At 36.6% G+C, this 27931-nt stretch overlaps 1 protein-coding gene across 1 annotated transcript in view; it reads right to left on the reverse strand.

Moving 5' to 3' along the window:
* Window positions 1–27931, reverse strand: part of LOC114332297 (reversion-inducing cysteine-rich protein with Kazal motifs) — a 408801-nt gene that overhangs the window by 101379 nt on the left and 279491 nt on the right. The window contains exon 4 of the mRNA XM_050656164.1: window positions 25936–25972. Coding sequence (XP_050512121.1) covers window positions 25936–25972 — 37 coding nt within the window. The remainder of the gene's footprint in view (window positions 1–25935; window positions 25973–27931) is intronic.

Genomic DNA, 27931 nt, shown 5'->3' on the forward strand with positions numbered 1-27931 from the left:
TCCACTACTTTTGGGACACCCTATATAATATAATATAATATAATAAAGTAATTAACAGGTTCAGTATGTGGAGTATATTTATCAAAAAAATATATCGTTTCTCCTGTACACTGCACCCCCAGCAGTCTATTTCAAATTGAAAAATAATTTATTTGTTTTTGTATTGATCAACTTGTTTACGATTTTCTTCATCACTCTCTATTTCGTAGTTTTTGACTTGCATGCAAATAAAATTATGTACGCAGAATATATGCAGAAAAACACTACATGTCATGTATACTGTTAGTATGGTATAGTTAGACCCAAACCCAGACATCCAAAGTGAAAGTTATCCTCCAACACCAAATTGTTCTATATGGTCCACACAATGTCCAGAAAAAAGTCACACCATTTTGAGCGTCGGGTTTGGGGGGGAGAGGGGGGAGAAATCGGTAAATCCGTAGTTTTTTAAGTTTTTCGTCAGTATTTCTAAAACTAAGCGGTTTAGCATGAACAACCCTCTACACAAAATTGTTCTACATTAAATTTGAAATAAAAAAGGTCCTATGCATAACCCTTCTAAAATGAACGGTTCCAAAGTTACGGAGGTAGTATAGTATAATTGGTCCAAAAAAAGGCCTAACCGAGACATCCAAAGTAAAAGTTTTCCTTCAACACCAAATTGTTCTATATGGTCCACATATTGTTCAGTAAAAAGTCACACCATTTTGAGCGTCCGGTTTGGGGGGGAGATGTGGGATAAGTCGGTATATTAGTAGTTTTTTTACGTTTTTCGTCAATATTTCTAAAACTATGCTTTAGCGTAGGGAATGTTCTAGAGATAAATGTTTTACATAAAATTTAAAACAAAAAAGGTTCTACACATAATTGTTATAAAATCAACTGTTCCAGAGTTACGGAGGGTGAAAAGTGGAGGTTTTCGATACTTTATATATTTACCGATTTGTCCCCCCTCTCCCCCCAAACCCACGCTCAAAATGGTGTGACTTTTTTTTTAACATTATGTGGACCATATAGAACAATTTGGTGTTGGAGGATAACTTTTACTTTGGATGTCTGGGTTTTGGTATAGTTATATCATAAATATTGCCCAAAAAAATATAAAAAGTATCGAAAACCTCGAGTTTTCACCCTCCGTAACTCTGGAACCGTTGATTTTATAACAATTATGTATTGAACATTTTTTGTTTTAAATTTTATGTAGAACATTTTTGTATATAACATTGTTTACGCTAAAGCATAGTTTTAGAAATATTGACGAAAAACTTAAAAAAACTACTAATTTACCGGCTTCTCTCCCATCTCCCTCCCAAACCGGACGCTCAAAATGGTGTAACTTTTTACTGAACAATATGTGGACCATATATAACATTTTGGTGTTGGAGGAAAACTTTTACTTTGGATGTTTGGGTTAGCCCTTTTTCTGGACCAGTTATACTATACTACCTCCGTAACTTTGGAACCATTCATTTTAGAAAGATGATGCATAGGGCCTTTTTTATTTCAAATTTAATGTAGAATAATTTTGTATAGAGGGTTGTTCATGCTAAACCGCATAGTTTTAGAAATATTGGCGCAAAACTTAAAAAACTACGAATTTACCGATTTCTCCCCACTCTCTCCCCCCAAACCCGACGCTCAAAATAGTGTGACTTTTTTCTGGACATTGTGTGGACCATATAGAACAATTTGATGTTGAAGGATAACTTTCACTTTGGATGTCTGGGTTATGCCATCTTTTGGATCAACTATGCTATACTATGTATACTCTATTCCACGAATATACTACTGTGTTGGATTATCTCGACAACGAATATTTTATTGTGCAAAATATGAAGAACGAAAATAAATTGCAAATTACATTACTGTTTATTGGAATAATTATTAGAGCCATTTACTTTCGTACTTCCTATGTTGCACACTGAAATATTCGTTGTCGCGATAATCCAAAACAGTCTTATATTCGTGGAATGAACCATACGTAGAATGAAGCGGGCAAGGGCAAGATATAGCCATCAAATAAATGGAATTAGGGAATACAGACATAATATGACTTAGGGCTGTATCTTACAAACGGACATCAAGTAAACTATTCTAGAAATATAAATTAATAATAACAAACACGTAGTCGGGTGAAATCTTGAACAAACGTATCGCCAAACATGTAACCAAAGTTGCTGAATACTACTGCATGGTCAGTAAAAATTTTCATGACGCATAATATAAACTTCTAGCCAATCAAGTTAAACCGTTATTCAGGCATAACCTAGAGAAGAGTTCTACTAATTCTACATTGATCTTGAGTTCTAATAAAAAATTTTGCTTTCCTTTCTTATGGGTTTTGGGTTTCTTGATCCATTCAGTCACGACAGATATAATAAAAAGTTATAAAAATTAAATAAAAGCAATTTGGAAGAATTTTAATGCCAACTTAAGAGTGGAAATGAAATGTGGTGAGGTCACAGAGCCATTTGTGAGGTTGCAGAGGCATTTGGATTTAACAAAAAAAGGAGTAAGATATTACAAATTGCAACTTGTGGTGATTAACACTTTCTTTTTGCTTACTTTACTTTCTTAAAATTGCCAATGAGCCTCTTTTATGTATAGATTACCACAACATAGTCTACAGTCTACATGATATTGTCACAAATCAAATTGATTTATCAAGATTAATAAGAGTTTACGAATTATAACGTCTGTTAGAACATGTCCAGGTGCAAACGTAAAATAGGATCATAATCCATTGATGTGCTAACTTTGTGTCACACTTTAAACAATTTATGCCTGGTTCCTGGTTGCACCAACAGACTTTAAGCTTAAGACATGCTTAAGCTCAACTTACGAAATATACGCGTTGTACCATCGAGTCTTACATCAGTTTTAAGCTTGCTATAACGGATTGCCATGTGGATGGCATCTCATTTAAGACGTGCTTAGATAATAAACGAAAATTATGGTGCAACGTACGTGAGACTTAAGGGGGCCCTATCTCTAAGCCGAGATGGGCTAAGCTGGAGGTTAAGATTTGTTGGTGCAACCAGACATGAAAGAACTAAAAGAGGACAATATATTTTGATGTTAACTAAAGACACATAAGAAACTGAAATGACTAATATAGAAAACACAACGAATACAGAAAATGAAGTCTCAAGAATAAACGATATGAATTAGGAAATCGCAGACAAGTAGTTGCGAACAAGAAGAATGAAAAACAAACAGAATGAAGTATTCAATATTGGATCTGATGGAAAGCGTGACCCGTCAAAATAGCCCGGTCAAAACAGCCCCGTCAAAAAAGCCCCGTCAAAATAGCCCGGACACAAAATAGCCTCAATAAAATAGCCCCGACAAAATAGATCGCACACAAAATAGCCCCGGTCAAAACAGGCCCGGCTAAAATAGCCCCGGGTAAAACAGCCTCTTAGAAAACACCTCCAATAAAAAGTTTTACCTTTTAACGGAGTACCATTTATTTTAAATTAGGTACTATTGTAATTGGAAAATAAGCCACAATTTACTTAAAAAAAATATTTTATTAACGTTTCAACTTCCACTTCGGACATAGTTATAAATACAAAATATTAATAAATTAAACAAAAATGTTGTTGCTCAGTAAAAAAATTCTTCCAATAATTTAATTTAATCTGACTCATTCATATTGGCAATTCAGCTACAGTATGGTGCAAATGGAAGGAATAAATTCGTTATTTCGTAAACCCGACGTTGAGGAAAAATCCTGAGATAGATCGATTTTTATTTTTAAATTACGATATTCTGTTATATATGTCATACTAGTAACGTCATCCATCTTTGCGTGATGACGTAATCGATGATTTTTTTAAATGAGAATAGGGGTCGTGTGCTAGCTCATTTGAAAGGTTATTTAATTTTCTTTGGTAATATAAACAATTACATAATTATTTATACAAGGTGTCCAAAAACTTTTTTTAATTTAAATTATTTGACAAAAAAAGAAGAATGTATATAATTGATTTAATTTAAAATGCATTTTACTGTTGCCCGAAAACAGAAAAAAACATTTATACCACAAATAAACCTTGATTTTCGCTTAAATTAAATGTTCAAACTTCCAAGAGGCAGAGAAGACTGGACTCGAGTTCTCTGAAAAGACCATTTTTATTTAATGTGGTTAAGATAAACATCTGAATAGAGGATAATTACCATTTGCGAAAAAATGTATTTTTAAGGGTTTATTTCATGATGAATTCTGAAGGGAGCTATTTTGTCGGGGCTATTTTGTCGGGGCTATTTTGTCGGCGGGCTATTATTCCGCGGCTATTTTGTCTACAGGCTATTTTGTCGGAGCTATTTTGTGTACGGGATATTATGTCGGGGCTATTTTGTCGGAGCTTTTTTGACGAGGCTATTTTGACAGGGTACTTTGATGGAAAGTGCAAGGAGGGTGAAAAATAATAAAAAGTGGAATAAAAGAAAATAAGTGCTATTAGATAAAAAAAATAAATGGATGAGTGAACAATGCAAAGAACTTGAAATATCGGCGCAAAGTTATAACCTTTAACCTTTATAAAAAGTTAAAAAAGCTGCAGGAATCTTTACACTTAGAAGATCTGTGGGAAATAGGGACGGTAGACTCATAATAAACACGGGCAACGTTAAACAAAAAAAGAAGATCGGAAAGAGTTACGTAGAGAAAACTTTTGAAGATGAAAGAAATGTATAATTATCGATAGTAACTTATAATATTGGACCTTAAATTACAATAAGTGAAGTAAAACGCAATAAAACTACTTGAAAAGTTTTGCTTGAAATTACTAAAATCTTAAGTATTTTTAGTTCGTCTATGGTCGTGTTTGTTGTATTTACAAGTGATCCAAGATTGATATGTGAAATCTTTAATTTGCTGAAAGGAACCTAGAGTTGTTAATTTAAATCCTCTGTTAAAACTTTCGAGGATTTTGAGGGAATGATCAATGGAATCATTCATGCGAACAGTGCATAAAGAAGGCTACTTTATACTAAAATCAGTAAAAATTTTATGACGGCTCATAATTTTTCTATAAAAAGTCTTTGTCGCTATGTATTTTCCATTCTTCTTTACGGAAGATCAATTGCCAATTTAAATTACCAATAAAAAATTTACATTTTTTAGTATTGCTAATATCAATAATATTTTCGTTTTATCTGTTTAAATCACCATTCATGATATTCAAGCTTCATATCTTAGAACTGTTCCGGTCATCTTCATTTTTCGAAATTACGAATTTTACGAAATTTACTTCAATTCTAAACATTATTTTTTCCATTCTTTTTTATTATTTTCAATGTTGCCTTATACCTACTTAGTAAATATAAAAATAAATTTGTAATTCCTTATCCAATTTGGCAGTATTAATAGGGTATATTAAATTAATTTATGACAAAAATCACTTTGTTTTGTAACAAAAACAACTATTAGTTTCTTTTATTTTATTATTTTATATTTTCTTGTTTATGGCGAAGGGGATATTTTGATAAAGGCACTAAACTGTTAGTAAAAATTTAAAATTTAGGTAGGTATATAATATACGTTATTATAATTTATGTAATTGATGGATTCGACCGTTACTTGATGGAAGTTCATTTTATCTAACAATAAAACACTGAAAACGTTTGTTTTCTATACTTCCACAAAATTTATTACAACTAAGTGACTACAGCTGTTTCGGCAGAGTGCCTTTCTCAAGTGATATAGTTTACAATGTGTTTGTCTTTTTAAGTCTTTAACTGAAGAGGTTGAGGAGTGCGGAGCTGTTTATCTCGAGTTGGTCATTCAGAATTATATCTGTATTTTTCAATTTATTAATTTTCATAGATTCTAAAAAAGATAGCTTAGGCCATTATTTTGGATATGCAGAATTTGAAACTCTTCATTGAAAGAATGATTATGATCTAGAAGGTGAAGTGCGTATGTAAAAGTGTCTGTTTTTCTATTGTTGAAAGCCCTTTTGTGTTCTGCTATCCGTTTGTCAAAGGTTCTGCCAGTTTGACCGATGTAAGTTTTCGGACAGTCACCACAAGTTAGTTTGTACACACCGCTCTGTAGTTGCTTTCTCTTTCGGCTTTTGTTGTTCTTAATATATTTACTTAAGTTGTTGTTAGTTCTGAAGGCTGGTGTTATTCCTTTCTTTTTTATGTATCTGGCTATTATGGAATTTATAATGAAAATTCTTTCCCTGAAATTAGTGTATCCACCACCACAGAAAGAACCCAGTACCTTCTGCTCTCTCACATATACTGGCAAGATAACAACAAAAATAGCCAGATACATATAAAAGAAAGGAATAACACCAGCCTTCAGAACTACTAACAACAACTTAAGTAAATATATTAAGAACAACAAAAGCCGAAAGAGAAAGCAACTATAGAGCGGTGTGTACAAACTAACTTGTGGTGACTGTCCGAAAACTTACATCGGTCAAACTGGCAGAAACTTTGACAAACGGATAGCAGAACACAAAAGGGCTTTCAACAATAGAAAAACAGACACTTCTACATACGCACTTCACCTTCTAGATCATAATCATTCTTTCAATGAAGAGTTTCAAATTCTGCATATCCAAAATAAAGGCCTTAAGCTATCTTTTTTAGAATCTATGGAAATTAATAAATTGAAAAATACAGATATAATTCTGAATGACCAACTCGAGACAAACAGCTCCCCACTCCTCAACCTCTTCAGTTAAAGACTTAAAAAGGCAAACACATTGTAAACTATATCACTTGAGAAAGGCACTCTGCCGAAACAGCTGTAGTCACTTAGTTGTAATAAATTTTGTGGAAGTATAGAAAATAAACGTTTTCAGTGTTTTATCGTTAGATATAATTTATGTGCTTGGCCATTCCCTATGATGGGCGTCGTTGAATATAAAAAGATATTAATTATTGTCAGAAGGGTCTGAGTGAAAGCCATTTGACTTATTTTTTCCGGAAACAAATAATTAGACATTATAATATTATTCAAGCATGGGGAATATTTTAATTCTAACTGCAATATTAATATGCGAAATTAGCAGCTTAGAAGGAGTTTTTGGAAAAACCAGGCAAAAATTTTGCATTTGAAAAATTACAGGGTGAATAAAAATATTGCTTACAATATTTGACTCTTTAGATCAGTGCTAGATGACCAAAATAAAAATAATTTATTTTACTATTGGAATAAATAAGCAGATATTTTCTAAACCAAAACGAGAAGCAATCATATATGCTCTAACCCTTGTATTCAACAGTGAATCGTGACCACTCCAAAGTATTTTAAATTGAGCATCGTTTCTATTATTTACCCTAACTGTTGTAGAAATGCAAAACAACCCTTTTGTGACATAATTACTCTTATCCTTGTTTAGGGAAACCAGATAATTGGTTACAATTGTTACTGATTAACAACATACATCGATTCATTCAATTATTAAGCTACCCGCACACATCTAGTTAGCAGAAGGGTAAAATGATCACCCAACCTAATAAGTATTATAAATTGTGAGATTGTTTTAAACATTGCGTACTACTTCCGGTAGACTCTTATCACAACGGAAGTGCAACCTTTGGCAGTTGACATTAATCACATCTTTCCTTTGGGAAAGTGGATAATGGACTGCAATTGCTCTTAATTAACTAAATTCTGTCCGTTAAATTGTCTATCTACACAGTACAATGTACGGGGAATACTCAAAAAAAAAGTTCTTGTGTATTGTGTATGTTCTCTTGTTCTACAATGCATCTCTATAATAATAAAAAAGACTTTAACCTTCAGCCGGGCGCGCCGCAGTAATTTGCTGCGCGTAAACACAATTTTTCCAGGTAAAGTGTTAACGGTATACATATATGCTATGTACAAAATGTACATGATCTTTTTAAAATTTCCTAATTGGTTAATCCTCAGTGGGTACCCATCATCGTCTCGTGAAATTCAAATTAGTTAGTTATCGCATTTTCTTGTGAATAGTAGATACTTCCACGTGATATAACCGAGTTCCTGTTCCAGATGTTTCCGAAGCAACCAGTTCCTCGCCAAGAAGACGAAAATCCTACTAAACATGGTAGATGCTGCAATTGTTACAGTGAACAAATTAAGCCGAGTACATCTATGAAATGCACAATACTACGTAGTGGTCGTAGTGCATTCACTTGTAAACGACATTCTAAATCTAATATTGTATGTACAAATTGTAATGATTAAATAAATTAATTTTTTTTGTACAATTTATTAAAATTAGTTAAATTAATAAAGTTTTTTTATTTTTTAGCAAAATAAATAACGATACAGTTAATCAGTAATAAAAAAGTGTCAACAATAATATATAAGTAACGACATGGCAGCAAGTTGCAGCTACGCGCCCGATCGCTAAGTTGTAATTTGTTAAGCAGCGCCCGGCCGAAGGTTAAAAATATTGCCAAGTAATTTATACATATACATACAGAAATAGACAGGTCTAACAAAGAAGTTTATATTAATAAAGTACATGGAGCAGAAAAGTCAAACTGGATGTCAAACCTCTGAATGTGATAGCAATCGATGCACCTGAGAACCACAGAGATACCACCACAACAGAAAACTTCTATGAACGTCTTCAGACTGATAAACGAGACCTTAAATGCTATAATAAACGAGACCATTTCTATAGTACTGTCATTTTACAAGTTTTTTTAGGTATGCCTACTTTCCGTTCGCCTTGAGGATTCCAATCCAGCACTGTCCTAGCATGTGATCCTATTTACGTTATGACATTTTCTCGGATGCTATTTTAAATGTGTTAATTTGGTCTATGCAAGATCGGTTTGACCTAAGGCCACCTGGCTTCTTCTTTAACTTGGTTTCGCACTGTTTGTCAATCACTGCCAAATAGCCCATAAAAAATTCAAAAGAAGTTTGTGTTTTGAATTTCAACGTATGAATAAGAAAATAATTGATTAATCGTAAAGACAAGTGAGAGTTGTGAAAAAATGGGGATGAAGATCAATACTGCGAAAACCAAAATTATGAAAATATCAAAGAACAATTAATATCCAATTCCAATATAATATGTGAACCAACAACAGTTTGAATACGTAAACCAATACAAATAACTTGGTTGCTGGTTCAACAATCAACTTGATTATAAACAAGAAGCAGAGAACACCGCTGCAAGAAGTAAGAACGAGAATAGAGAAAGCCTGACAAGAGTTTATTAAAATGAACAGCTTATTTTTTAACAGTAGCATTAATATCAGTCTTACGGCCGGTTTCACAAAGTAAAGTTAACTTGTGGTTAAGAGATAACCTCAAAATTACCCCAAAATATGGGTTTCAGGTTCATAATTGTTACCCTTCTGGGTATACTCATAAGGGTAACCCACTCTAACCTCTCGTTAAAAATTCTGTGAGTTAACCATACTTCGCCGTTGACCTGAAACTAAAACGCAAATTTTGGGGTAACCTCTGGTTATCTCTTAACCACAAGTTAATTTTACTTTGTGAAACCGGCCGTTAGGTGTCGTTTACTGCATTGTCATGTGTGGTCAATACTTTTATATAGAACGGAGGCCTGAATACTCAACATAACCCTGATGAATAAGTTATAAGCCTTTAAACTCTGGCTTTATAGAAGAATCTTAAAAATACTTTGGACAACCCACACCACCAACGAAAATATTCTGAGGAGAATAGATACAGAGAGGGAGCTGCTAAAAATCATCAAAGCCAGAAAAGTTAGCTACCTGGGACACATAATGAGAAACGAAAAGTACCGCCTCGCGCAACTGATCATCTAGGGTAAGTTGAAGGAAAACGGATCCCAGTAGGCACCAGATTTCATGGCTTCAATGCCAGACCGGCCTTGATTCAACATCTTTGTTTAGAGGCGCATTGGTAGATACAAATTTGCCAGCGTAGTCGCTAACATCCACTAAAGGAGAAAGCACCATAAGAAGAAGAATCGTAAAAATAATAAACATTTTCATACAAAATAATTCGCTGTAACACGAAATTAAGAAGCATTCTTCTTCTTCTTGTGCCGTTTTCTAACGAAGGTTGGCGATCATATACACTTCTCTGTCTTTTGCAATGTGAAATATCTGTTCAACGTCTAGTCCAATCTCTGATATTCCTCAGCGAAGATTTCTTCTTTCTTCGCAAGCCTTTTTTCCCTTCTACTCTTCCTTGTATGATCATTTATAGCAGAAAGTATTTATCGTTACGAAGTAATAATAATAATGTCGTATGGCATTTTTACCGGGGAGATCCTTTCGGACAGTTCCGGCGCCATTTACATCTTGAACCCTGTTTTAAGTAACTAGTGCCGATGTACACTAGCCCAGGGGGACCGACGGCTTTACGTGCTTTCCGAGGCACGGTGAGACGGCTCGTGTCATTATTGGAAATGAAAATGGTTTGTCTTTGGCAGGGCTCGAACCCACGTGCACTGGCGTATGAGACCAGCTAATATGCCGTTACTCCACGGCAAGGGCGGATCCAGGACCGATTTTCGGGAGGGACCATTAAGTTTTTTGGGGAGGGGGTACTGGGGGGTAATTTTTAAAAATTAGAGTAACAATGGTGAGTTTAAAGGCACTTTTCACATACTTTTGAGTGACATAAAGTCATTCAAAACTTATCGTCATTAAAGTATTATTAAAGTCAGTTCTTTCAATAAGTTATTTTTAAGTTATTATTTCTCCCAATGCTTCTCCTGTCACGCCTTGTTTTTCCCCTCTTTCTTGATTTTCAATAATTATTTTTTATGCTCTCATAAGCATAAATATGAACTTGACAAATCTTCACGAATGTTGATATTTTTATGTAACTCAAATTTATAGAAAGCTATTTCACGTGGGATAAGTCGGTTGTTTCGTCAAATATGACGAGTAATAATTTGTACTTTGAACCTGATTCATTATTTGATTAATTATTTCTTCACCTCAACATGTTATCAATTGATTTTGACTGGTGCTACTAATGTATGTTGCTCGGGAAGATGCTGTAAATTGGTGTTTTTTAAGAGTCTTATATCCTGATGCGATCTTAAACTTTAACAATTCCTCTCATTGCTAGATCCCGCATCTTCGTCCAGAAACCGAAGGCCATCATCACGATGGTCTCTTAGAGGAATATTTTGTCGAACTGAGGACACTATAGACTCTACTATTGATCGTAGTCTTTCTCTATTTTCTTGTATCTGTTTAGACCTCTGAGAGTATATCTGGTTAATGACTGACTTTTGCGGGTTGCGATAACTTTGTAGAAAATCTAGCCTAACCGGAACGTACTCCTTGTGGTATGATGTTTTTTCATGGGATTGTATGGCTCCGTCTTTGCCTATGAGTTTGACGAAGGATGTTAAAGGTTTAGTGAAAAGGCTTTGGGCTACCATCCCTTTATTTTGACCATATTTTGATTAGAAAAATAAAACGGAATATTTGCAAAACAATCCTTTTTGAATGAGCGAAAGTACCAACCAACTCACTTGTTCTAACCACTGGCGGATCCAGGGGGGTGTCACGGGGGTCATGACCCCCCCCCCCCATAACTGTAAACCCACGTATCCTAGGGTTGGTAAGACTAAGTGACCTTGCATCAGAGATAGGTAATTAAATCACCCTCAAGACCCATGAGCCCCCCCCCAAACAAAATTTCTGGATCCGCCACTCTAAGAGCTGGTGACTCAGTAACGCTTCATTTCTTTTTATTCTTTGTCTGTGCAGAATATAGAAATTAATACAATTTTGATGGCTGCCAAGGTCGTTCAACAATTGGCACTTTGTAAAATTATCAACATTTTGATTTACAAAACATCCTATGTCATTCTTGAAGCTTCCGATACTGCTTTTGTTCAATTGTAGTCCAGAAGACATACATATTTAGCCCTTGTTTTGTACATTTAATATGTCTTTGAAACCAAAAACATTTGAACTGCAAATATTTAAATTTATATATTTTTTAAATTCTCGGAGGGGGCCATGGCCCCCATGGCCCCCTCCCTGGATCCGTCCTTGCCCACGGCCGCTCATATCGTTACGAAGTATGTGGCCAAGATACGATGTTTTTCTTATTTTGATTGTTTAATTGAAATTATGTTTAATTGTGTTCATAAGCTTTCTGCAATGTCCAAGAGGCATTAAGAGATATAAAGTAACCATATATACACACTCGGAAGATATCTAATGACAGTGAAAATCACGTCTGGGCGTTTATGGTCCTCTTTGAACGAATTGAAATATAAAATGCCTCTTAGTTTCGTTTTACAGCGAATTTTGTTATAATAGTTTTATTCCTAACTGAGTATCGGAATCAAGTTTTCGTTGAAATTTGGACATGATGAATAGACAGGTAGTGAGGTGCAACTTTTGGACTTCCCCGTGTCTTCTTTCATTCATCATTCGTTTGGTTTGCAAATAATAGAAACCACGAATAGGTGTAACTAGAAACTTGATCCCATTATAGGTTTTATGTCTCATGAAATAAAACTTCGAATTATTATTATTTTAATACAAATGTATAAATAGATATTGAATAAAAAATATGAAAACTTTTTTAAGAAACGCTTTTCTTTAGTTACGAGTGACTAAAATTAAAAATATTATAAAAAAATCAACTTCAAAGCAAAAAATTAAAAAAAACTGAAAAAATCTAACACATCCGTGAAAGAAAAGCGTGGCGCGTGTTCATCGAATAAACGGTTTTCGCCCCACGCTTTTCTTTAACGAATGTGTTAGATTTTTTCAATATTTTTTTATTTTTTGCTTTTTAGTTGATTTTTTTAATAATATTTTTAATTTTAGTCACTCGTAACTAAAGAAAAGCGTTTCTTAAAAAATTTTTTTTTTTCATATTTTTTTATTTTTTACTTTTTAGTCTTACATTTTTCAAACATTAAAATATACCGTCATGTTTATTAAAATATATATAAAGCATATTATGATGTACTAACATGAAAAATAGTCGGAATCGGCAAAAAATTTGAAACTGTATTGTTTATTAATGAAGCATAACGTAAACAATTAACGTAAAAAGTGAAATTATGTATTGTTCATATCATTAGCTATACAATCTGTAAAAGTTTTAAGTTTTTACATTGTAAATAACTAGAGAATTTAAGCGTTTTCCATTAAAATCCTTTTTTTTTTTATTTAAGCAATTAATAAACATGAAAATTTGTTTTATTGATTATTCGTGTATTGTTCCCGCGAATGCATATGTCTGCAAATTTTCATTCATTTGCATTGAAGAAAAGTCAATCAAATTAACGTCTAAAGATTTGACGCAAACTATTGAACTAAATAAAAGCGAACAAAATAAAATACTAATAGTCGAGGAAATGAAGCTGAAAAAATGCCAAAACCTCGCAATTTATTCGTCCAGCTTCGATTTGTACAAAAATTTGGGATAAGGCTCATTGCACCCTCTAGTTCATTTTCTATATTGAGCCTTTGTACGCTTTTGGTTTTGTAAGGGTGAAAACTACCCCTAATTGTAAAAAATTATAAAATTACATTTTAAACTTAAATATTGTCAACATTTGGTTCTTATTAGTTACATAATGAATGTTTTATGCTTTAAGATATACTATCATAATATTTCAACTCTTAAAACCACCCTTGTTGGAGCTATATATAAAAAAAATTACTTATCCTAAAAGAATAATTTCGGCTTGCATCGATTTATATAAAAATTTGGGATTAGGATCATCTCACCCTGTAGTTCATATTCTATATCATGCTTAAGGGCGTTGATTATTTTTAGGGGTGTAACCCACCCTTTATTGTCAAAAATTATATAAAAACATTGTAAACTTTAATATGGATAAAATTTGGTTTTGATTTTGTAAATAATGATTGTTTTATATAAACCCTCACGCACAAGTTGTACGTACAACTTCAGTGAGGAACTGAATTTATTATATGTATAATTTATTTTCTACGAATAAACTCCATTATTATTATTATTATTATCCAGATTTAGCCATACGGCTCACACTCCCTCTGAGGGGAAAATTGACTCATCCCAGATACCTACGGTATCAAAAGGATTGAGCTCTGGTGGGACTCTTTCCGTGTTATCGAGCCCTAGGTGACTTGGAATGCAGGTGTATCTCCCAAAAATTTTCTTACAATTCTGGCCGTCGCAAGTAGTACAGCTTTCTGCATGGTCTTATAAATATGTTCATTGAGACCCAGCTTTTTTATGCTTTCGAGGAGGGTCTTCGGAATGACTCCAGTAGTAGACATAACAATGGGTATCGTCTGCGTACTTTGCATTCTCCATTGTCTCCGTATTTGAATTTCCAGATCTCTATACTTGGCGATCTTTTCAGTAAATTTACTACGTAAATTATTGTTGTTAGGTATCGCCACATCAATTAGTGTTGTTTGTCTTGTTAATTTATTAACTAGTACGAGATCTGGTCTATTATGTGCCACTGTTTGGTCTGTGAGCACACTGCGGTCCCAGTATAGCTTGTAGTTGCCATCCTCAAGCATACTCTCAGGAACGTATTGATAATATGGGAGATGGTCCGTTTGGAGAAGTCCCAGCTTGTTAGCTATCTCTTGATGAAGGATTTTTCCCACTGCGTCATGCCGTTCCTTGTATTCAGTTGCAGCAAATGCCTGGCAGCCCCCTGTAATATGTTGGATGGTTTCTTGGGCTTGACATCCATATCGGCATCTGTCGTTTTGAACCTGAGGGTCTTTGACGATATATTTCAGGTAATTTCTGGTTGGTATAACCTGATCCTGAATGGCCAGTAATGAACCCTCCGTTTCAGGGAACATCTTTCCTGATGTCAACCAATAGTTCGACGCTATATTGTCGACATAGTCTTGGCTAACTTCATTGGGATGTCGCCCGTGCAGAGGTTTACCCATCCAGGTGCGCAGTTTTTCGTCCTTAGTAAGGTGGTTTATGCGCATTTCTGGTTCCCTCAATTTGACCGGTGTTGTGTCATCTACTGCGCAAATTGCGCGGTGTAGAGTAGATGTCTCAGCCTGCATCTGAAAATAAGTTCTTAAATTAGCAATCTGTTTATCTAATTGCTCACCTATATCCATAAGTCCTCTTCCTCCTAAATACCGGGGTAATGTCGTTCGTTCTACTGCACTTTTAGGGTGGTGTTTTTGTGCCTTTGTGAGGTGTGTTCGCACTTTTCGCTGAAGATTTTCTATATCCGTTTTTGTCCACTTAACAATACCAAATGAATAGCTAAGCGCGGAACAAGCGTAGGTGTTCAGTGCCTTAATCAAATTTTTACTGTTAAGCTGTGAACGAAGTAGCTGTTTTACCCTTCTTATAAACTCAGTAGTTATCTCAGTTTTCATTTGCTTATGGTCAATTTTCCGCGCCTGCTTTACTCCAAGATATTTGTACATATCGTTATCGCCCATGGCCTGGATGTTCTGGCCATTTTGCATATCGAATCCACCGGGCTGTACCTTTCCTCTGACTATATTCAAAACACGGCACTTGTCTAGACCGAACTGCATACTAATATCATTAGAGAATGTTTCTACAGTTTTTAGCATCTCTTCTAGGTGTTCTCGAGTGGAAGCCATTACTTTCAAATCATCCATATACAACAGATGATTGAGCTTCGCTACTACAGTATTATTGCTTTTAATGCTAAAACCTGAGTCAGTGGAGTTTAATAGCTGGGAAAGGGGGTTCAAAGCTAAACAGAACCACAGTGGACTCAACGAGTCTCCTTGAAACAGGCCCCGGTTGATTGCGATATTTTCGGTTTCAATATTTTTTTCACCAGGTATTTGGAGGTGAATTTTAGTCTTCCAATCTCTCATTATATGCCTTAAAAAGGTCACTATGTTATCATCGACTTTGTATATTTTCAAAATATCTATTAGCCATTCATGCGGTACTGAATCAAAGGCCTTTTTATAGTCAATAAAAGCAGTAAAAAGGTTCCTTTTTTTAGTGAATGCCTGGTTAGAAATGACTGAATCGATGATAAGCTGTTCTTTGCAGCCCATGGAACCCTTAGCGCATCCTTTCTGTTGAGGCTCTATGATATCGTTTAGAGCACAGTGTTGGTAGATACGCCGGGTTACACAGGATGTGACCAATTTATACAAAGTTGGAAGACAAGTAATTGGGCGGTACTTGGATGGATCTTGGGTGTTATTTTGATCCTTGGGTATTAAATAAGTAGTTCCCTGAGTTAGAAATGATGGTAATTCCTGCGGATTAGAAATAACATGATTAATTAACGTTGATAAGCACTCATGAATACTCCAAAACTTTTTAAGCCATAAGTTCTGAACTCCGTCTGGTCCAGGAGATTTCCAGTTATGAAGCTCTTTGATGACATTTGAGACTTCTTCAGTCGTGAATGGTTCGTAGTTAGCAGTGACGTAGTGGTGACAGTTGTGCGTCGTATCTTCTATCCAGCCAGCATTGTTGTTAAAAGCAGCTGGCGTGGAAAGTTGATTTCCCCAAAACTCATGAATTTCTTCTTGGCTTGGGTAAGACTTGTCGACACTTTCTACGGTGGAATTGAGTTTTCGGTAAAACGCCTTCTCAGAGTTCTCAAAAAGTGCATTGTCACATTTTCGGTTGTTACTAACTTTATACCTTCTTAATCGTCCTGAATAGACGGAGAGTTTTTGTTTTAATGTATCCAGACACTGTTGGGCTGTGTTATTTTCTGGATCGTATCTCGAGTGTCTTGCAGTGCTCCGCATTATTTCTTCAGCTCTCTTAATGACTTTTCTACTTGTTACACCTCTTATATATTCTGTGACTTGACCAATATCCCTACGCAGTAATTCAATTTTTCCGAGAAGTCTTTTTTCCCATGGTGCAATTCTGTTACCAGTCCTTCCGTTATTAGTACCCCGTCGTGTTCTGATCTTAACGCCCATTACATTGGCAATTGCTGTTGCTGCACAATAGATTAGCATATGCAGATATTCCAATGTGTGGGCTTCTACGACATAATTGGGTAGGACTTCAGTGTTCACAATTTGTAACAGCGCACCTAGTTTCTTACAAGAGTTTATTCGTGGTAGCGGTGGTCTGCTAAGTGGATTTGTTCCATTAAACTCTTGTAAGGCACGAGCCATTTCGTTTTCTAGACTATGGCGCCACTCGTTGTTTTCCTGCTGTGTATTGTCAGGTTGAGTTTCTGGTATGGGAATCTCAGGAATCTGCTCCTCAAGGATTTCATTAGGGATTTGATCTAAAACTAGCTCTTGGTTATTAATCTCCCGTTCGACTTCGCTTTTGATGGCATCGCGTCTAGTCTCTGGGATAAGATTATTTCTTATGATTACCCGGTATTGATCTGATACTCTTTGCTCCGATACTTGAATATCTGGGTACTCCCTGCAAAATTCGGCATACAGCTGTTGTCTGTAGCCGATCGTTTCTTGATCGAGGTTTGTCACCTTATAATAGAAGCGCAAAATGCTTTCATTGATGGACACAGTCCATTTCATGCGCTGCCTCGGTCGTCCCGCTTGAGTGAGCGCCGGCTGATGATCCAGCGCAGCACCTTCGGCGGGTGGAGCTCTTGTTGTTATTTGGCTCGCTTGTGGTTGTGGTTGGGCTGTAGCTGATTGTATGACAGGGGCCCGCCTCCTCAACACCCTGCCACCGACGTCCCGCATGCTGTCACGTCCAGCGCCGGCTCCAGACGTGCCCTGGCGATCCCCAGGCAGCGATCCTAAACACAAATTATTATTCTCCATTCTCATGGGTGTGCATTTTATACCTACTGCCAGGTGTCAGTTTTTGTTCCACGGCAAGTATTCCTGCTACTCTCTGGGTATTGGCGCTACGAATACCCAGAAAGCATCCCCCATTCGCAGGGGGCCGCGCCTGATAGAAGAACTGACAAAAAACTCCCACAGGACGATTATTATTATCCAGATTTAGCCATACGGCTCACACTCCCTCTAAGGGGAAAATTGACTCATCCCAGATACCTACGGTATCAAAAGGATTGAGCTCTGGCGGGACTCTTTCCGTGTTATCGAGCCCTAGGTGACTTGGTATGCAGGTGTATCTCCCAAAAATTTTCGTACACATCTGGCCGTTGCGAGTAGTACAGCTTTCTGCATGGTCTTGTAAAGATGTTCATTTAGACCCAGCCTTTTTATGCTTTCGAGGAGGTTCTTCGGAATGACTCCAGTAGTAGATATAACAATAGGTATCGTCTGGGTACTTTGCATTCTCCATTGCCTTCGTATTTGAATTTCTAGATCTCTGTACTTGGCGATCTTTTCAGTGAATTTACTACGTAGATTATTGTTGTTAGGTATCGCCACATCAATTAGTGTTGTTTGTCTTGTTAATTTATTAACTAGTACGAGATCTGGTCTATTATGTGCCACTGTTTGGTCTGTGAGCACAGTGCGGTCCCAGTATAGCTTGTAGTTGCCATCCTCAAGCATACTCTCAGGGACGTATTGATAATACGGGAGATGGTCCGTTTGGAGAAGTCCCAGCTTGATAGCTATCTCTTGATGAAGGATTTTTCCCACTGCGTCATGCCGTTCCTTGTATTCAGTTGCAGCAAATGCCTGGCAGCCCCCTGTAAGATGTTGGATGGTTTCTTGGGCTTGACATCCATATCGGCATCTGTCGTTTTGAACCTGAGGGTCTTTGATGATATATTTCAGGTAGTTTCTGGTTGGTATAACCTGATCCTGAATGGCCAGTAATGAACCCTCCGTTTCAGGGAACATCTTTCCTGATGTCAACCAGTAGTTCGACGCTATATTGTCGACATAATCTTGGCTGACCTCATTGGGATGTCGCCCGTGCAAAGGTTTACCCATCCAGGCGCGCACTTTTTCGTCCTTAGTAAGGTGGTTTATGCGTAGTTCTGCTTCCCTCAGTTTGATCGGTGTTGTGTCATCTACTGCGCAGATAGCGCGATGTAGAGTAGATGTCTCAGCCTGCATCTGAAAATAAGTTCTTAAATTAGCAATTTGTTTATCTAATTGCTCACCTATATCCATAAGTCCTCTTCCTCCTAAATACCGGGGTAATGTCGTTCGTTCTACTGCACTTTTAGGGTGGTGTTTTTGTGCCTTTGTGAGGTGTGTTCGTACTTTTCGCTGAAGATTTTCTATATCCGTTTTTGTCCACTTAACAATACCAAATGAATAGCTAAGCGCGGAACAAGCGTAGGTGTTTAGTGCCTTAAACAAATTTTTACTGTTAAGCTGTGAACGAAGCAGCTGTTTTACCCTTCTTATAAACTCAGTAGTTATCTCAGTTTTCATTTGCTTATGGTCAATTTTCCGCGCCTGCTTTACTCCAAGATATTTGTACATATCGTTGTCGCCCATGGCCTCGATGTTCTGGCCATTTTGCATATCGAATCCACCGGGCTGTACCTTTCCTCTGACTATATTCAAAACACGGCACTTGTCTAGACCGAACTGCATACTAATATCATTAGAAAATGTTTCTACAGTTTTTAGCATCTCTTCTAGGTGTTCTCGAGTGGAAGCCATTAATTTCAAATCATCCATATATAACAGATGATTGAGCTTCGCTACCACAGTATTATTGCTTTTAATGCCAAAACCTGAGTCAGTGGAGTTTAATAGTTGGGAAAGGGGGTTCAAAGCTAAACAGAACCACAATGGACTCAACGAGTCTCCTTGAAATAGGCCCCGGTTGATTGCGATATTTTCGGTTTCGATATTGTTTTCACCAGGTATTTGGAGGTGAATTTTAGTCTTCCAATCTCTCATTATATGCCTTAAAAAGGTCACTATGTTATCATCTACTTTGTATATTTTCAATATATCTATTAGCCATTCATGCGGTACTGAATCAAAGGCCTTTTTATAGTCAATAAAAGCAGTAAAAAGGTTTCTTTTTTTAATGAATGCCTGGTTAGAAATGACTGAGTCGATGATAAGCTGTTCTTTGCAACCCAGGGAACCCTTAGCGCATCCTTTCTGTTGAGGCTCTATGATATTGTTTAGAGCACAGTGTTGGTAGATACGCCGGGTTACACAGGATGTGACCAATTTATACAAAGTTGGAAGACAAGTAATTGGGCGGTACTTGGATGGATCTTGGGTGTTATTTTGATCCTTGGGTATTAAATAAGTAGTTCCCTGAGTTAGAAATGATGGTAATTCCTGCGGATTAGAAATAACATGATTAATTAATGTTGATAAGCACTCATGAATACTCCAAAACTTTTTAAGCCAGAAGTTCTGAACTCCGTCTGGTCCAGGAGATTTCCAGTTATGAAGCTCTTTGATGACATTTGAGACTTCTTCAGTCGTGAATGGTTCGTAGTTAGCAGTGACGTAGTGGTGACAGTTGTGCGTCGTATCTTCTATCCAGCCAGCATTGTTGTTAAAAGCAGCTGGTGTGGAAAGTTGATTTCCCCAAAACTCATGAATTTCTTCTTGGCTTGGGTAAGACTTGTCGACACTTTCTACGGTGGAATTGAGTTTTTGGTAGAACGCCTTCTCAGAGTTCTCAAAAAGTGCATTGTCACATTTTCGGCTGTTACTAACTTTATACCTTCTTAATCGTCCTGAATAGACGGAGAGTTTTTGTTTTAATGTATCCAGACACTGTTGGGCTGTGTTATTTTCTGGATCGTATCTCGAGTGTCTTGCAGTGCTCCGCATTATTTCTTCAGCTCTTTTAATGACTTTTCTACTTGTAACACCTCTTATATATTCTGTGACTTGACCAATATCCCTACGCAGTAATTCAATTTTTCCGAGAAGTCTTTTTTCCCAGGGTGCAATTCTGTTACCAGTCCTTCCGTTATTAGTAACCCGTCGTGTTCTGATCTTAACGCCCATTACATTGGCAATTGCTGTAGCTGCACAGTAGATTAGCATATGCAGATACTCCAATGTGTGGGCTTCTACGACATAATTGGGTAGGACTTCAGTATTCACAATTTGTAACAGGGCACCTAGTTTCTTACAAGAGTTTATTCGTGGTAGCGGTGGTCTGCTAAGTGGATTTGTTCCATTAAACTCTTGTACGGCACGAGCCATTTCGTTCTCTAGACTATCGCGCAACTCGTTGTTTTCCTGCTGTGTATTGTCAGGTTGAGTTTCTGGTATGGGAATCTCAGGAATCTGCTCATCAAGGATTTCATTAGGGACTTGATCTAAAACTAGCTCTTGGTTATTAATCTCCCGTTCGACTTCGCTTTTGATCGTATTGCGTCTAGTCTCTGGGATAAGGTTGTTTCTTACGATTACCCGGTATTGATCTGATACTCTTTGCTCCGATACTTGAATATCTGGGTACTCCCTGCAAAATTCGGCATACAGCTGTTGTCTGTAGCCGATCGTTTCTTGACCGAGGTTTGTCACCTTATAATAGAAGCGCAAAATGCTTTCGTTAATGGACACAGTCCATTTCATGCGCTGCCTCGGTCGTCCCGCTTGAGTGAGCGCCGGCTGATGTTCCGGCGCAGCACCTTCAGCGAGTGGAGCTCTTGCTGTTGTTTGGCTCGCTTGTGGTTGTTGTTCTTGTTGTTGGGCTGTAGCTGTTTGTGTGACAGGGGCCCGCCTCCTCAACACCCTGCCACCGACGTCCCGCATGCTGTCACGTCCAGCGTCGGCTCCAGACGTGCCCTGGCGATCCCCAGGCAGCGGCCCTAAACATAAACTATTAGTCTCCATTCTCATGGGTGTGCATTTTATACCTACTGCCAGGTGTCAGTTTTTGTTCCACGGCAAGTATTCCTGCTACTCTCTGGGTATTGGCGCTACGAATACCCAGAAAGCATCCCCCATTCGCAGGGGGCCGCGCCTGATAGAAGAACTGACATAAAACTCCCACAGGGAGATTATTATTATCCAGATTTAGCCATACGGCTCACACTCCCTCTAAGGGGAAAATTGACTCATCCCAGATACCTACGGTATCAAAAGGATTGAGCTCTGGTGGGACTCTTTCCGTGTTATCGAGCCCTAGGTGACTTGGAATGCAGGTGTATCTCCCAAAAATTTTCGTACACTTCTGGACGTCGCGAGTAGTACAGCTTTCTGCATGGTCTTATAAAGATGTTCATTTAGACCCAGCTTTTTTATGCTTTCGAGGAGGGTCTTCGGAATGACTCCAGTAGTAGACATGATAATCGGTATCGTCTGGGTACTTTGCATTCTCCATTGCCTTCGTATTTGAATTTCCAGATCTCTGTACTTGGCGATCTTTTCAGTAAATTTACTACGGAGATTATTGTTGTTAGGTATCGCCACATCAATTAGTGTTGTTTGTTTTGTTAATTTATTAACTAGTACGAGATCTGGTCTATTATGTGCCACTGTTTGGTCTGTGAGCACAGTGCGGTCCCAGTATAGCTTGTAGTTGCCATCCTCAAGCATACTCTCAGGGACGTATTGATAATACGGGAGATGATCCGTTTGGAGAAGTCCCAGCTTGATAGCTATCTCCTGATGAAGGATTTTTCCCACTGCGTCATGCCGTTCCTTGTATTCAGTTGCAGCAAATGCCTGGCAGCCCCCTGTAATATGTTGGATGGTTTCTTGGGCTTGACATCCATATCGGCATCTGTCGTTTTGAACCTGAGGGTCTTTGACGATATATTTCAGGTAATTTCTGGTTGGTATAACCTGATCCTGAATGGCCAGTATTGATCCCTCCGTTTCAGGGAACATCTTTCCTGATGTCAACCAATAGTTCGACGCTGTATTGTCGACATAGTCTTGGCTGACCTCATTGGGATGTCGCCCGTGTAGAGGTTTACCCATCCAGGTGCGCAGTTTTTCGTCTTTAGTGAGGTGGTTTATGCGCATTTCTGGTTCCCTCAGTTTAATCGGTGTTGTGTCATCTACTGCGCAGATAGCGCGATGTAGAGTAGATGTCTCAGCCTGCATCTGAAAATAAGTTCTTAAGTTAGCAATTTGTTTGTCTAATTGCTCACCTATATCCATAAGTCCTCTTCCTCCTAAATTCCGTGGTAATGTCGTTCTTTCCACTGCACTTTTGGGATGGTGTTTTTGTGCCTTTGTAAGGTGCGTTCGTACTTTTCGCTGAAGATTTTCTATGTCCGTTTTTGTCCACTTAACAATGCCAAATGAGTAGCTAAGCGCGGAACATGCATAGGTGTTTAGTGCCTTAAACAAATTTCTACTGTTAAGGTGTGAGCGAAGCAGCTGTTTTACCCTTCGTATAAACTCTGTAGTTATCTCTGTTTTCATTTGTTTATGGTCAATTTTCCGCGCTTGCTTTACTCCAAGATATTTATACATATCGTTTTCACCCATGGCCTCGATGTTCTGGCCATTTTGCATATCGAATCCTCCGGGCTGTACTTTTCCTCTTACTATATTTAAAATACGGCACTTGTCTAGTCCGAAGTGCATACTAATATCATTAGAAAAAGTTTCTACAGTTTTTAGCATCTCATCGAGTTGGTTGCGAGTGGAAGCCATTAATTTCAAATCATCCATGTACAATAAATGATTAAGCTTCGCCACCACATTGTTGTTATTTTTGATGCTAAAACCTGCGTCTGTGGAGTTTAATAGCTGAGATAGTGGGTTCATAGCTAGACAGAACCACAGAGGACTCAACGAATCTCCTTGAAACAGGCCCCGGCTGATTGCGATATTTTCAGTTTCGATGTTAATTTCACCAGGTATTTGAAGGTGAATTCTAGTTTTCCACTCTGTCATTATATGCTCTAAAAAGGTCACTATATTATCATCGACTTTATATATTCTCAATATATCTATAAGCCATTCATGCGGCACTGAATCAAAGGCCTTCTTGTAATCAATGAAGGCAGTAAAAAGATTCCTCTTTTTGGAATACGCCTGGTTAGAAATGACTGAGTCGATGATGAGTTGTTCTTTGCAACCCATGGAACCCTTAGCGCATCCTTTCTGTTGAGGCTCTATGATATTGTTCAGAGCACAGTGTTGGTAGATACGCCGGGCTACACAGGATGTGACCAATTTATACAAAGTTGGAAGACAAGTAATTGGGCGGTATTTGGCTGGATCTTGGGTGTTATTTTGATCTTTCGGTATTAAATAAGTGGTACCCTGAGTTAGGAATGCTGGTATATCCTGCGGATTAGAAATAACATGATTAATTAGTGTTGATAAGCACTCATGAACACTCCAAAACTTCTTGAGCCAAAAGTTTTGAACTCTATCTGGTCCAGGAGATTTCCAGTTATGAAGCTCTTTGATGATATTTGAGACTTCTTCAGTAGTGAAGGGTTCGTAAAGGGTAGTAATGTAGTGTTGGCAGTTCTGTGTCGTATCTTCTATCCACCCAGCATTGTTGTTAAGAGCAGCTGGTGTGGAAAGTTAATTTCCCCAAAACTCATGAATTTCTTCTTGGCTTGGGTAAGTCTTATCGACACGTTCTACAGTGGAATTGAGTATTATTATTATTATTATTATTATTATTATTTTATACTTTAGTTAGGATATAATATCATAATATTTAAACCCTTAAAAACCACCCTTAACAACATTACAGTTTTTATAAGTAGATATTTTAATAGGTCTATACAGAAAAAAAGTAGAATTAAAGAATTACAAAAACATTTATTTACACAAAAATACGAATTTCCAAATATGTACGAATACAAATACAAATAGTTTTTTAGTCATCTTCTAGTATACCAACCGGTTCTGTGGTATTATACATACATTGAAAATTATCCATAAGCGGACTATCCGAATTTTTCGAAAAAAAAAATTCGTTTTATAAACATAGCTCCTTCATTTTTGGCGGCAAAAAGTTTTTTCACAAAATGACTTTGTAGTATTTTTGAAGAATTATAAGACTGTGTAAACTAAATTCCGTAAGATACCTCAGTTTTTAATTAGGGTGGGTTTAAAGGGCTCGAATAAGGGGGTGTTGGCTCGTAAATAAAGGTTTTAAACAGCTATATCTCGCTAACTTTTCACTGTAATGAAAAATCTATGCAAAAGAGAATTTTAGTTATTAAAGAAGCTACAATTTGGTAGTCTATCATTTTTTTCGTATCTCCAGTATTTTCGGAGATATTTTCAAGTAAAAGGTGAAAAATGGGAAATTCCAAAAAATTTATTTTTCTTTAAACTCCAATTTTGCTAAAATTAGGCCTTTTAAATAGGTCAAACTTCTTGGGTGTACTGATAATACAAATATAAAAGGAATTATAGAAAGGTGAAGACCAATTTTTAATCAGGAGGGTAGTTAGGCCGTTGTTTGCACTGATTTTTTCATAGAGAAAAGCAGGTAACGACCTTTTTTTTGATCATAATTCGCTTAATTTTCAGACTAGAAACTTTTTATTATTTTTTTTGAAAGGCCTAACTGTATACTTGAAAAAAGATTATATAAGTTTTCCTCGAAAAATGCAAAGTTTTTCCGTTATTTTACTTTGAATATTTCAAATTATGCATTTGACGACAAAAGCTAACTTTTAACATGCCGTATCTCGGTTTGTATTGGTCTTAGCGATATTACAGAAAAATAATTTGGTTTGTATTACTAAAAGATACAATTTTGTTATCTTTAGTTTTTTTGATTAAATGCATATTTTTCGAGGTATTCTCAAAAAACCCTCTAAAAAGTCGATTTTTTCATCGAAAAACTGTTACTTTCAAGCGCGAATAACTCGAAAAATATTAGTTTTACGAAGAAAATGTAAAAAACATTTTTTTCTTATAATTACTTTTTACATCGATTTACATAGTTAAAATGTAATAAAAAATTCCCGCCCCCGAGATGGGGTGGCAACCACCCCCAAGGTTTTAGCGTACAGCGGCATGCTATAGACAATGATCCTTGGACTATTCCCTACCTTCTGTGAAAATTTCAAGTAAATCCATGCTGGACGAAAAAATTGCGAGCCAAAATGCTTCATTTCCTTGACTATAATAAATGCGATTTCTAAAATATTACATTGAAAGCATTTTATTTGCAATTATAAAATTAGCTTTAAATTGTTTACCTACCTTTGAACGTTGCATTGAGGCACTCCCAAAATGAATTCTGCAAATAGAAAAAAAAATACAAATTTAGTATCCAATTAACCACTTAGATATAATCTATTTGGCAATTTATAGTGCATCGAGTACATAGTCTAAGCCTACGCATCTGTAGATATCACACGTATGTTACAGGATACAGCGGCTTACAAAAAATGTTGTAAGGGTAACATTATTGCTTATGTCGAGCCATATACATAGAAACATCATGATTGGAATAAACTATGAAATGTATGTTTTTGGTTCTTACTTTAGAATGATACTTATTTTGCGTATTTTACTATTTTCTTTGGGAAATAAAGCCACAATTCTAGTTCGAAATTAATTTATTGACGTTTCGACTTCCACGCCGGAAGTCGTTATCGAAATACAAAATATTAATAAATTAATCAAATTTTAAAAATAAAAATGTATACCATTTTTATTCAGTTGCAATGCGAAGGCAAAACAATCTTATTTTTCACTCAGAATACGGAGCACAGTCCAGCACTCTGAATCGACGATTTTCGACTCTTATTGGAGTCTCATCGGAGAGACGTAGGCCTGTTGCTCCATACTCTGAGTGACCAGCAACGAGAGTTTATCCCCCACACCGCAACTGACGTGAATGGATCAGGTGACTAGCGTCATCTGGCAATTGAAAGGTAAGGTAAAATTTTCAATCCTAATAGCGACATTAATAATATTGACAAATATTAAAAATATTACTAAAAGGTTTTTAAATTGAAAACTTATTGGTCCATTTCCCTGGTGACACCTCCAAGGCTTCTACAATATGCAAGCCAAATGGATGCTGCATTGAAGACAAAAGAAAAGGAATTCTACGCTGTGCAATTCACAACACCCGTCTGCAGCTTGGTAAAGTTGTTAGAGTAACTAGGTCCATTTTCCGTTGGAACTTTACCAAGCTGCAGACGGGGGTTGTGAATTGCATAGTGTAGAATTCCTTCCCTTTTGTCTTCACTGCAGCATCAATTTGGCTAGCATATCGTAGAAGCCTTGGAGGTGTCACCAGGGAAATGGACCAATAAGTTTTCAATTTAAAAATCTTTTAGTAATATTTTTAATATTTTTCAATATTATTAATGTCGCTATTAGGATTGAAAATTATACCTTACCTTAATCAAATTTTGTTTAAGTTGCTTGGTAAAAAAATTCTTCTAATAATTTAATTTAATCTGACTCATTCATATTGACAATTCAGACATATTTATTATTATACATTTTAAAGAAGACGACTTTAAAATGATATTTATTGTCAAAATTTATGATTTGTGTTCCTGCCTAGGACGACTTTATTGAAAGATAGTTTATTCGTTTAAGTGAAATCAACTTTAACTCAAAAATATCCGTCAGAAACATCATAACATGTGATCTGTCTTTAAAAAGACAACCACATGATGATGACAGTAAAATTCTCGTGTTAGTGATTCCATAGTAAATCATGAGGAAAACCCTGCATGAATAGATATTAAGGGTCTAGATGCAAGACCGGACATTTACACTTTTTGGTCAAAATTAGTTGAATACACCTCTGTAATCTGTGATTAAAGATCCATATATTAACAATTTGATAAAGAACAAAATTAGACAGTTCCTAGTAGTAATTCAGTGTGAAAGAATTGGTTCAGATGCAAAAATGGACTTTTCCTCCAATTTGAGATAGGGAAAAGTAAAGTTGTAAATTGTTATTTTTTAGATTGATCAGAATGACATAAAGTGGACGTCCGATTTTATGTACTATTGAATATTTGTCCCTACCATTTCCAACTATCGAATGTGAAAAATCGGATTTTTCAGATTCGATACCTTGAGAGCTTGGTTTAATTGCACTTCTGCTGATCTCTTTAGAGCAGCGGTATCGAAAGTGCGAATTGCCGTGATGGTTGCCAACCTTCTTAGAGGAGATGGCACATGAAGAAGAAGACCTTGCCCTCGCATTATACGTTTATACGTGATACAT

The sequence above is a fragment of the Diabrotica virgifera genome, chromosome 7 (assembly GCF_917563875.1).
Source record: "Diabrotica virgifera virgifera chromosome 7, PGI_DIABVI_V3a".
Classification (NCBI taxonomy): domain Eukaryota; kingdom Metazoa; phylum Arthropoda; class Insecta; order Coleoptera; family Chrysomelidae; genus Diabrotica; species Diabrotica virgifera.